Source organism: Parus major, chromosome 4 (assembly GCF_001522545.3).
Source record: "Parus major isolate Abel chromosome 4, Parus_major1.1, whole genome shotgun sequence".
Lineage (NCBI taxonomy): Eukaryota > Metazoa > Chordata > Aves > Passeriformes > Paridae > Parus > Parus major.
The window spans coordinates 28,929,382-28,942,635 of record NC_031771.1 but is presented as its reverse complement, the minus strand read 5'-3'; the positions used below and the strand labels follow the sequence as shown (position 1 = coordinate 28,942,635).

General features: G+C 36.6%; 1 protein-coding gene across 10 annotated transcripts in view; it reads right to left on the bottom strand.

Annotated features, from left to right (window-relative positions):
- RAPGEF2 (Rap guanine nucleotide exchange factor 2) overlaps positions 1-13,254 on the bottom strand; it is a 182,912-nt gene that overhangs the window by 13,318 nt on the left and 156,340 nt on the right. For 9 of the 10 annotated variants that reach the window (XM_015624561.2, XM_015624568.2, XM_015624558.2 and 6 more), the window contains 7 exons: positions 8,818-8,975; positions 4,691-4,931; positions 4,060-4,443; positions 2,302-2,513; positions 2,098-2,221; positions 1,465-1,488; positions 208-431 (listed from right to left, as the gene is read on the bottom strand). In XM_015624561.2, coding sequence (XP_015480047.1) covers positions 208-431; positions 1,465-1,488; positions 2,098-2,221; positions 2,302-2,513; positions 4,060-4,443; positions 4,691-4,931; positions 8,818-8,975 — 1,367 coding nt within the window. The remainder of the gene's footprint in view (positions 1-207; positions 432-1,464; positions 1,489-2,097; positions 2,222-2,301; positions 2,514-4,059; positions 4,444-4,690; positions 4,932-8,817; positions 8,976-13,254) is intronic. The other variant, XM_015624560.2, reaches the window with a different exon arrangement.

Here is a 13,254-nt window from a genome sequence, read left to right as displayed (position 1 = left end):
TCATTTTAAAGCCTCATCACCTGTGTCCCTATCCTATTAATCCACGAGATTATTTCCTTAGGATTCATAGACGTTCAGTACTTAAAATTGACTAGACAAATCATTTTCTACTTCACTGTCTAGTTACTGTTCCCAGTTGATTCATTGGACTAGAAACAGTTACATTGACCAGTTTTCTTGAAATCCACAACAAATGACAATGCTCACGTGTGTTTGTGGCTGGCTCACACTGCAGAGAGAGAGTCTGGAGGCTCTCTTCATCCATTTCCAGATCCAAGTTTGAGAGATACTGCTTTACTTTCCGTGCCATCTGAGCATCCTCGTAGAGCTTTTTAGCATTAAGAAAGGAGCTGCGACGGACCCGCTTTTTATGCCCCCCAGCTTGTGCAACATCCAGCACTGCTGCATTGGCACTGCCCTGGCTGAGAGACCTGGAGTGAGGGGGAAGAAAGAGAGCAAAGGTATGACTTAGTCCAACATGGTATTGCCCTATAAACGTGAAACGTGCAAGAGAGTGCATGAATGTCAGTCTATGGTCAAAGCTTACATGCCTCATTCCAGTAAGTCAAACAGCTATAACAGATAGAAAGATGAGGGCCAGGAAATCTTTTTTTCTTGGTTACAGGCGCTATTTTAATGGCACAGATATTTTAACCTATTTTGCTCACACTAGGCAGTAACACTTCACACATCTAGAAAAGCATTCAAGGTAGTTCTCTCAAGCCATCTACTGAGAGGATTGGAGCATTAGGAAAAGCTCATGCAGTAAGGCAGTGCTGACACAAGACTATATTCAAGGTTCAAATTCAAATGCATATAAAGTAGGCATTTTGAAAGCCCTCTGTGTTTTAAATCAGATTGTATACAAAATGTACAGCTTAGTTTTACAGAATAGAACTTCTTCATAACTTGCAAGACTGAAAATAATTTTGTTAAATAAAATTATCAGCTAGTTATGTCATACACATTTCAGTGTATGCATACCTATATGAAAGCTAAGCATTGACCCTTAATTGTTAAGGTAAAAATGATGGCTAATTGAAATATGAAAGTAAGTTAGTCAAGCAGATACTCTAAGTTTTAACTTTTGAATTTGATTGTGTTAATTCTTTAATAGGTATAAGGAAATTAACACCTTTGAAATTTTAACACTGAAATTTTCAGCTGTTGCAAATTTGTCATTTTGTAATTTCTCTTTGACCGAAAGTCACTTCTTTCAGCAATTTAAACTGAAGGTGGGAAAGAACATTTGACTTCTACCTATGACCACTTAAAAATAATTTACAACTTCTCTTTTAATCTCAAATCAAAAGCACTCCTAGATTAAAATGTATTGTCAGTAAAAAAGGGTTAACAAAAGGAAAAAAATGTCAAAGCACCAGAAAATTAAAGACAGAAAGCAGGAAAAAATGCAAATGGTAAAGGAAGAATGAATGTCTGTGTGTGTTGTCTCCAACCACTTACCCCAAACTCCTCCATTTCTTCTTCCTGCAAGTGAGAGCCACGAAGAATAAAGCATGGGTTTAAGAAGAGACAGAGAAAGATCACAAGCTCAGAAAGAAAAAGACCAGACCTCAGGACAAGCAGTTCTGGAAGCCCACAAACACTAAAAAGAGCCTTGACTTGGGCATACAGTCAGATATTACAAACTCTTATAGCTCAAATTAAGAAAAAAGAGTATGCAATAAGCTTGTCAAAGGTGAAGTCAAAGAGCATTCACTCCACATTTTCTAACACGAGTAGCTGACACTGACTCAGATACTACTTCTACTAAATCAAAGTTATAAGGCTGACACCCATAAATGTTTTAAATAGGCTAATAGATCTATTTTCAAGACAGTTTCTCTCCCTCCCACTGATAGAATCTCATTTCTATGAAGTAACTGTCAACTATGGAATAGTAAGACACATTTTAGACTGTATCAGTTACCACAAAATGCAATAGTTTCTCCAGTTTTAGACCACCACATCATGCTGGTCAATTGCTAACACAAAAACTTCACACTGCTCCAATAGAAGGGGCACATAAAAGTGCCTCTTGCTGACACCTAGCCTTGTCCCAGCTGGGGAAAGCTCTGCCTGGTACAACACACTTACCTTGTTCTAAACATGAGAGCAGGATCCATGTTGACGGACGCCATGCGACCGACATGGCGTATCTCCTTCGCAATCATCCGCAGCTTCTCAAAATTCACCAGGCCCTCCACTTTAGAATCATTTCCTACAATCAACAACATCAGTGATTAGGCAGGAAAGTTACTTTTCCTTAGCTAGTGAAATATATTCTACTTCTGCCTTTACCTTCATGAAGGAATGTAAGGTCCTTTTTGATGACAGGAAAGAGGGGGATAATAGGGGGCTGGAGGTTTTGGCTGTTAAGGACATTACGATATTTTGCCATATTCCTGGATGGATCAAACAAGTCCTGCAGATCTTGAAACAGTTTTTCATACTTGCTTGGAAGCTTTTCCCAAGTAGTTCGGAGCCTTGCAACTGGTGCCAAATTCAGGCCACTTGAAACAAAAGAAGTGCAAAAAAGTTGAAGAACAAGAGGAAGAAACAAAAAAATTCCTAGAAATGACCATATTGAATTTTGTATGGTAAAAATACCGTATAGCCAAAATACCTGAGCACAAAAGTGTCAATAAAGTAACAGAAATTTAGAAACTTCTTTTTGCCAGCATGTATTAAAGAATAATGAAGATCATTTTTATGAAAGCCATAAAAACTGGATGTATCTGCATGATGTAACCATAAACAGATAAAAGTTACACTTGGATGAGTAATTAAACCTTACAGAGAGTATGTATTTGTTGATTTAGAACAGTGTCTGAGTTTGATAAGACTATCATAATCTAAGTACCTCAGGATCACCACTTCCAGATTAACAAATTGGCTGAAAGACCATCTTTCACCTCCATGATAATGTTCAAGTGGTGACAGCACACTGACCCACCTTATTTCTGTAATAATCTGACTTTGTTCTTTCTAGATGAAATTTCGTAACACTCTCCATATCTAAGGTTATTCTCAAGCTGTAGCTGGTACAAAGCCCCTTCTTCCCCTGCAATGACACTGACTGTCTTGCTGTTAATTTCTACCTGTTGCAAAGTCTGATACCTAGAATCTTTCCTTCACTCAAATTTTTCCTACCAGACAGGCTCCTTTTATTTCTCATTGAGATTGGCTGAAATAGCTGAACAAAATCTCAATATTTTGACGTCTCAGAGATGCTGACTGATCATCAGCATGGATCCTTGACTTTGGAACTTGCCCCATTTGCTGAAAAGTATTCAAACCTACTCATCTTCAGGGAAAGTATCACATTCAATCTGCTGACTGAATGTCAAGACAATGATGACAAGAGCTTGTGTTGAAGACAGCGATTGCACTTTCAGTTTGAGGCAACTTACTTGAGCTTTTTCATGAGAGACCATATAGGGGGATTGTTTTTGTTTGTGTTTTAAAAAATGTGTATAAACATAGACACTAGAATTTTCTCTCTTCCTTCTCATTCCAAAATAAAGAAGGGTTTTCTGAGATTTTCAGTGCATTTTAAAACTCTTATTAAAAGATCTTTATTTACAGACTGTTATGGTATCACAGTGTGTTAGTGATTATTATCAGAGTTCTATGGAAGGAACTGCTCATAGAAAGAAAACCAAAGGCAACATATCATGGCTGAATGAATTTAAGATACTGAGGAGTATGGATAAAAATCAGCTGCTTTGTGGAAATTAACCCATTCATTTGAAACAATTATGTAGTTTTCATGTATATACCCGTTTTTTCATTTGGTCTTTGTCTTTAAATAAATGCACTAGTTTCTCTAGTGCCATGTTCACCTTGCCACACTATCTTGAGCAATAACTACATAACAGTAGCATTTCAAATAATATTTCAGCAAACATTTCAGATTACAGAAAACACTGTCCTTAGTAGACTGCCAGGTAGTTGATGTTAGCAATATAAACTGGTTTACTCTATTAAGTACATTTTATTTTTGAGACTCATGTAAGTTGCTTTTTACTTAGAAGTAAAATTATTAGTGGGCAATACCTAATGATGGCAAACATCGAGTTGAAGTTCTTGCACTCTCTGCAGTGTAGCGCTATCTTAATAAAATGCTTAATGATCTTCATCCTTTTCAGCTGGTTGGTTTCTCTTAGAATCTCAGAAGCCACCCAGAATGTCTCTTGATTTATCACCTCTTCAAACCTTTTTAGATTAGTGCAACCTGTTTTTGATTTGAGTTTAAACAAGTCATCTATGTATTCCGTGGGTTCGATATTACGGAACAGCTCGAAGTTTCTCATGGAGAGTTGGGTAGCCACCTCAACAGTACTGAGCTGTAGTAGGGAAATCTGGCTTTCCCTTAGTAACTCTTGAGCATCTTCATCTGAACAAAGAGTTTCTGTTTCCATGTTGTTCTTCAGGTAATACCTGCAAAAACAAAATTCAGAAAAATATACTAGATACAATATACCTGATTAGTGCTAAGAGTTACAGTAATGATTCTGTTAGAATCTGAGAATAAAATGAACTTCACCAGCCTAGGTATTAATGAGAAGTTGCATAAAAGCAGTGATGTGTTGCAAAGAAATAGAACATTAAATAATTAACACTCCTTTAACAAGATTTTTGACTTAATAAATTGGCATCATCAGTTTCAGCTCAGTCTCCATCTTACCTGCCACTCAGCTGTATCCTGTCAGCAAGCTTGGACAGCTGATCAGGAAGCCTCCTTTGCTTGATGACACCCTCAGGTGTGACAGAGACTTCACACAGTGAATAGGCATCAGGGGTTGCAGTGAGAGCAAATTCCCTGATGGCCTGGATGACCACTTCCTTGGCTGTTGTGTCCTTGCTGATCATTATGTAGCGACTTTGCTGGTCTGCCTTGAAAACCCGCAGGACTTGGTCTGGTAATTCTGGGGAAAAAATTACAAGCAAGTTATGCAATTTAGTAAAAAAAAGAAAAATAAAAACTTAATGGTACAAGAATGAGCAAGTCACATTGAATTTAATTATTAACGTTATCAGTTTTTACTTCTGTAAAAGTCTAATGAAAAGCTAGGTTCTTACTGACAAATATCTTCAGCAAAAGCTAGTTCTACTACCATCCAGAAAAAGAAGCTAGTTAGGCTATAAACGAAGCAAGCCACAAAAATGTTAATATTTTCAAAGTTGGGACAAACTAATGAGCATGAATCTATTGAAATCCAGACCCACTGATCAAATGAATACTGCTAGTTATCACTGTATTATTAGGAAAAAAAAAAAAAAAAGATAAATTAAATTATATAGGTATCCATAACTGGGGTTTGTAACCTCAGGTATTTTTAACTGACAAGTATTTCAATTAATTTAATTTCTTCCCTTTCTTTGAAATAAACTTTTCTAGTTTTGTGAGGCATGACATCTACTCATTTTTCTTTAATATGTTTCTTCTTAAAAATAATTAATTTTTTAAATCAATGAGGTCATACAGCAACAAAATATATAATAATAGAAAGCCTTCTAAATGAAGGCTTCTGAAATGACTACCATAAAAAAACACTGAAAAAACAGCTGTCAAATGAAAATAATAACTTTGGTACAACTAGAGGGGCTTGTTTTGTGAGACCTGAATGTGCATAACATGTACAAGTTACTACAGAAAGATCTGTTCAACAGCAGAAATCTTGTGACAAAAGAACAAAACTTAACACCTCCCCACTGATCTTGCATGTTTCCAAAATAATAATTTCGAAAGCATTAAGATAAATCTCTCTGATAAGAGTTCATTTACATGCCACAAAGGCTTTTTAGGCTTAAATATATTATTTTACAAATTTCATACAACTAAGTCTGTAACTTTAAAGCTCACGGTAGTTTTTCGTAGCTTGAGAAGTACTAATACCAGAACACAGCAGAACTGATTACATCATAAGTCACACATAAAGGATGTCAGTTTTTAGCCCTTCCTAAGCATTTGAGTTAAATATACAAATACTTCATAACAAGCAAGCCAATTTTACCTTTTATCACCAACTCTACACTGACCCATCTTCCTTCAGTAATTAGTTGAAGAGGGATACAGAGCAGAATATTTTCTGAAATACTTTCTACATTTCTTGACACCTGGAGGAAGGCAGATGCCGAAGACACAGCCTTTTGGAGATGTCATTAAAAACCAGACCCTTCTCTAGATCTTGCTGCCTTTTGCTGTTACAGAAATATTTGCCAAAGAAATGCTGTAAAGTTGAGAAGCTACTGTAAACAGGATCAAGGTGAGAAACTGTTTAAGGGTCCCTAAAAGAAAAATGTTTTGTGCAACAAGGAAATAACCTGCTCTGCTGGGTAACTGAAGTCAATAAGAAGAAATGCAGGGGACAGCAAATAGAGGAGTCCCATCTTTGCACTGCATTTTACCACCCAATTTCTCAGGCTGCCTACCTATCAGAGCTGGGAGCAAAAGCTCTACACAGAATACATAGATGTATTCAGCAAGTGAAATGACTGCAGCCATAGCAATGGTAACAAGTAATTCAGCCCAATAATTTTTAAATAAAACACTTGAAGAGAATCGTAATCACCCCCCTTCACTGGTTTTCAAAAAGGGAAACTGGAGTGGCAGGCTGAAGAATGCAATGCTGTATGATAGGAATCTATTCCCTTAGAAAGATTGTGAGGGGAAAGAAAAAATACCAGTGACTGGCAGTTCATCATTACTCTATTATTTTGACTTCCAATCAAATAGCAAAGGCAGCACAAGAAAAGAGAAATCAAAGTGCTATTGAACATTTAAAAATAAACCTTTAAAAGTATATTTGAGACAGGCCGAGCCAATCAGAAGAAAAACTAAAATGACTCCTTGCAGATTTCAAGCTGTTCACACTTTCTCCTCAAAGACTACTCTTCTAAAAGGAGAAAGTTGTTTTATTTTCTATCCTGAGGGATATTTCTCAAAGCCTCAAAGGACAGCTGCTCTACCAATTTCTCTTTCTCCTCCAGTGCATTCAATTTCTTGCAAGCTGCCTCCATTTCCATCTTTAATTTAGACCAAGGTAGTAAAAGGAATTAAAACTGCAGGCTTTAATTTTTTCAAGTCTTGAAATACATAGAAATATAATTCAACTCTTCTATATACAATGCAATCATCTCTAAAGCCCTTAAGGTATATGTTTGTCATTTCAAGTCCCCTTTTCCTACTTTCCACAAAGGAAAAAAAATTTGCCTGAGAATTACTTTAAAAATATTCCATGTGTGGACATTCAAGAAAATTTAAAAATACAAAAACAAAACAAACTTTTTTTTTTTTTTAATGAAGAAGAAATATATTTCCTACAAAGACATGGAAAAACTGTTAAAACATGGGAGCAATGGCATCACATCATATTGATATCCCTTCCTCAATGCAAAATGCAAACAGTTGAACCTTGTTCATTTATTAAGCTTCTCTAATTTCCATCTGTAATTTAAAGGGCTCTAGGCTTGAAATGGCTTTCCTTCTCATGGAAGTTTGTCCAAGCTCATGAGACAGGAATGCCCACAGCTTTGGGAGTTGGCCACTTGCTGCACTGGGCATTAGAGGCACTCTAATTACCTAAAACTGTCTGGTCTAGGTAAGTGGTAAGCTAGAGAATGGAATTTTCACCCATTTATAGAAAAAGTCCTGATGAAAAGCTAGGTTCTTACTGATAAAGAATAACTTCAGGGTGCTGGAACTAGCCATTAGGTAAAATACAAAAAAATATACACCTTCCCAGTCCCTCAGAATCAATCTTAGGCACTGGGGCAAAAATCACAAGCGACCTCTTCGCAATCTCTTCTAGCCCTAAAACACCTGAGAAGAAGTAATGCTCAATACCCCAGGTTCAAGCACAATGACTGCACCAACTCAGCCAGTGTGTAGGCTGATAGTTAAGCACCATCCCTTCAGCTAATCCTTTAGGTAATGTTTGAAATCCCTCAGCCTTAGGAGGGCACAGTATTTTCAGTTTTACTTTTGAATAATTCTCTAAAGATTAGGCTAAAATAACCAAGTGTCTGGAGAGCTACCATCACCATATCCTGCTCCAGAAGCTGTATTTTAATAGCAAAGATTTGGATACTTAACTCAGGAAAGGTTTCCCACTAAGAACCTTCCTGCAGCCAGATAAGAGCACAAATCCCAGCCCTACCAGGAGCTCCAGCTAAACCGTTCTTATAAGATAAGGCTCTCAAGTTTCTCATATTCTCCCCCTATTTCTCCCTCACCCCTGTGCTTTGATCCTCTCTAAATGTGTTCATTTTTTATCTATTTCAGAAAGGGATTTTATATTCAAAGAATTTGGCATACAGCTGTAGGGCAGGGTGACTAACAAGAAACTTTGAAACTCTGTCCCTTACAAATGTTGTAGAAATTATGTAAGTCTGTTCAGAAAAAGACTGAAATACATGCCTGGTGTCCCAGTCCAATGTCCTTTCCCTTTACTATAAGCTAATGATCTGCTATGCTATTTGAAAATATTGCAGTCTTGTAAACTACGATCCATAAAGGCAAATTATAAAATACCGAGCAAAACAGGTTTTTACTAGCCAAGAATACTCAATCAGTAAGAAGCACTCTATATACAGCATACATGAAAAACAGACATCTATTGTATGTGGGTAAAGTATATTGTAGCAGATGTAATAAATCCTAACACATGAATATGTGACTAATTTGTGTGTGACAGCAAACAGTTAATAAAAACTCACATGTCTCTTCAGACTCTGCAAATCCAAACAAGAAACCTGAACTATGAAAGGAAATTAAAAGGTCAAGAACAGGAATAAAAAAAGGATTCTTACCTGGAGTAGTATTAAAGTCTAAGATGCGGTGATGAGACTGCAGCAGGTCGGGATTACTGGATGACAAGGTTCCACTGACAGGTAAAGCCGGAGGAATGTGCTTTGTTTGCCTCAGTCCCACAATGCTGTCATCCTGAGACTGGCCAATTCCAATGTCACTGCAACCAGAAAGAAACAAAATCAGGACTGACAGGCATTCAGAGCTTGGCTGCACTAGAGGGATTCAGTGATGTCTCTATTGCTACATTTTCATACTTTCAATTGTTACTACAGCAATTGCTATTTAGAAGTAAAGGTTCTTCAGACAACGGGACTTGCTTTGGCAAGTCCACTCACAGTGGACAGACTCAATTTGCCTGCTCATGCTGCCATAAGATCCTCATCATTAAGCTCTGAGCTGCTAGGCTCATTTTTTAATTATTTTGGCCAATTTGTTAGTTCAAAAGGTGGTACACACCTCATCATCCTTGCACCACCCCATCACCCAAACTTTGAGTGGTACTGCTGTCACATCAGTGCTGTTTTCAAGCCTGAACTTCATAGATTATTTTACCCCATCACAGGTAGGGTTTGCAACTATATTTGTGATATATTGTAGCCACATTATGCAAGATCTTTCACCAGACAGGTGAGAAAGGATCATTTGAGATCATTTGGTTTTCCCACCCTGTATCACATCTCCAAGTTTCTCTTCACTCAGTGTGACTGAAGTGATGCCAGGTAAGGCTAAGCTAAACAGCCACACTCGGGTGCTACCAGTAACCTCTCCAAAGTACCTGACAGCTGTAAATAAAATATTCTGTGACAAAGGTGAAGGCTTTTGTCCATTAAATTTTGTAAGGAAGGGTCCCACAGGAGGTCAGTAGTGCTAGATGGATCAGAGACAGAGCTATCATCATATTATAGTAGGCACTGATTTGCTTATTGTTTTTGAGTTCATAATTAAGTGAAGCCGAACATCCAGCACAGGATGTAGAGCTGGAGACAGCCACTGAACTTTTCTCTAAATATATAGATCAAAATCCTTAATAAAATACTCAGAGGGTATAAAATGTTGAATAGCAGTAAGTATAGTAAGTGGAAAGCATAAAAAATATAGCAAGTATAGGCAAGGCCTTACTAAAAGCCAAGCACGTCGAAATCTGTATCTACACATTTAAGTAAAGCATAAACTAGAATTTAGACTTCATTGCAAACATTACAACTAAGTCAGCCAAGTAAATTAAATGATGCAACACAAATGACCACTTGTACTCTAATGTTGGGCACTTAAGCCTTTGTCTTAGTGCTCTATCCATCCTCAGAAAACCTAAACAGAAGTAATAAAAGGCTAGATGATTACCCTGATAGCTGTTACAGCACCAATATCCTTTTGTGCTTACCAATGAATAACTCTAAACAGCACAATCTTGTACCACCTCTTTAAGTGCTATGAATTGAACAGTAGTCTGGAACAGTGTCTGAGTACTAAAGACACATTTTTAATGATATGGACACAACTGCTTTTGAGAAGGTGATGCATGGTACCTCTCTTTATTGTGTTTGTGTTTTCTCATTGTTTTGCTTTTAAAAAACAAGGTAACTCTGTATTACCAGAACACTTTTATGAAATGCAAACCTCAAGCTGTGAGAGTGACGGAAACACTCAAGGCCACTGAAAAAAGTTACAGGATTCTCTCGTAATCAGAAGTTAAGGTGAATCTGAACACCTGTATTTTTGTACTTCCACATCAAGCACAAAACACTGTTACAAGCAGCGATGACTACTCAGCACACCGCACCTTCATGCTAAGCCACAAGCAAGTAAGTCTTTCACAACAACCAAAAGAATTGCCACAATCAATAAAATGTCTTTCAAGTAGGAACCACTCCACATTATAAAAAAAAAAAGTAAACAAAAAAACCCTACAGCCCTTGTACCTCAAAATACTTTCTGGTGGTTCTAAACTAATATATACCAGATTTCGTAAGACTGCCAACAACAGTATTTTACCTAAATAGTTTCACTTGCATTATGCATTCCTTTTGCAGTTTGCCAGCTTTATACAATATTATACCTATCCTGTGCATCATGACTGAAGCAGCCTCGATAAAGTGGATCAACTCTGAAAATGTTGGGTTAAAAAGCAAAAAAAGTGTCTAAAATTGGGCTCTACTTTAAGTATTCATATAAGAAATTGGAAATAATTTACTTTGCACTCAGTCTATCCTATTTTTAGAACTTAAATTAGAATCTGAGTGAGTTCTAACTTATGCAAACAAGTCATGAACCCTAGACATACCAGATAAAAAGAGCAACACTAAAAAAAATCCAGGTCCCATGAAGATCTATTGTTAGGTGAAATATTTTATTACACAAATGAAAGGAGACTGTGGTTTTAAGAAAACAGCATTTCTTTTGCTTTCTGTATGCATCTGTCTGTCATGCAGGGAGATAGCACATGAACTAAGAAATAACTTTCCTGCTGAATGACAAAAAGGGTAGTGGGATAATGAAATGACAGAAGTATCTGAATGCTTCTTCCCTCAAAACACAAAATCCTCTGTATCCCACTGCAGGGCTGCAGAGGGGAGACACAGGGACTGCTGCTTTGTCTGGGATGCTGCACTATGGACCAGGCAGAACTTTATTACAGACAGAGGTGGAGGTTGTATTTAATCCTTTTTTGGAACAATTGAGCCTACAGACCACAAAACCACCCTACATCAGAAAAGTAAAGAAAGAGTTCCAGTGGAGGTTGTACCCAGAACCCCTCAAGACACATCTTACAGACAGTAAAGAGAGATTTCCCCATAGGTGCAGAGGAAATGGTGCTGTTTGCTCAGTTTGAGAAGCTATTTAACCTTATTGGACTAAACAGCAAAACTGAAGGAAGGCATTATCTCCTGCTCAAACTGATTCATCTTTGATACTGATTTAATGTCTCATGAAGCAGACAAGCTCCCTCTAAGAGTGACCTCATTCTAGTTTAAAGATTGGTTTTGTCTGGCTACATCCTCGAGGCACTGGAGCCTTCTGCAGTCTTCACACTCAAAAAACAGTGTACAGTTTTAAGCCAGCTGAGTCATGAAGTTTTTGAATGTCTACTTTAACTAAAGATTAAATCAGTTTTTTCACCCCTCTTGATTTTCTTATATGCAAAAACATGAGATTAGGTGAAGACCCTTAATATATGCAACACCAGTAATTAAAAGGAAGAATAAGATTGATGCTTCTACACAATAGGGGAAAGAAAAGCACAAACACTAAAGTCTATAGCTACAGATCTCTATGCAGAAACTGTGCAGACAAAAACAACTGAATGTCAACAGGCTTTGCAGACGAACTGCTATATATAACACATGAAGTAGAGCTAGCAAAAAGAAAATAAATAGGTCAAATTTTTCTGAATCTTACCCAAAGAGGTCCCTACACAGAAAAAGTTTCAAAATGAAAGAAAGAAAAAAAATGAAAAAAAAAATGAAAATTTAATGCAAATGCTATGAACTGTAGTGACCAATACAGAAAAACAGACCTAACTATGCACAGCTCAAACACAGAAACAAACATGCTAGACCAGTTATATAAAGGAAAACATGTTAAAGACAAACAACATAAAAAAAAGGATTTACAGATTCTCCTCTATTGAAAGGTACTGCCATCAATTTAAGAAACATCCATTACTTGCATATAATAAATTTATATTAATTTAATCATTATATTATTAACCTTCTATATATGTTCCTAATGTTTCAGAATAGTTTTCATTTAGCAGGTGATAGCTAGCAAACTTTAGTTAAGCAAACTATTTTTAAGTAATGGCAGGAAAAAAATCCTGCATTTTTGTGTCTATTATTTACATTGAATTTATTTATATTTACATGGAATAGTTTCTTCCTTAGTGGGACACAGGAAGGAAAAATGCAAGAGAAAACACTGATCACACAACTACCCTCTACAATTAGTTTTCCCATGAATACCATTTGCCTTGGACAAGAACCAGGTTCCCATAATATCATATAAAATTCACTCTTCTATTGTTACCAGAAATTTTTAGAACTCTATTTCTAAAATGTGATCATAGAATAAAAGCTATCAGATAGCATATTTAGCTTTCATTAAAAAAATTAAAACAAACCCACAATTCTATCAAAGGAGCCAAGTTAAAATTTTAACCTCAGTCTCCCTTACAGCAGTACACAGAAACTCTTATAGACCACTGGAATGTGGATATATTGAAATAACAGCTCATACCAACCCTTTGCAAGTAACCTGCTTACAGAATTATTCCAAAATAATTTCAGTTAACAGTCCTCTTAAAAGAAAACAGGAAATCACATAAAGAAGTATTTGTGTCATTACTTTATCTATAAGAAACAAAACAAGTCCAAACTGATGTCAGGAGCTGCACTGTTAGCAGTTTATAGTTGTTCAATTATTCAGAATTTTTTTTTCTG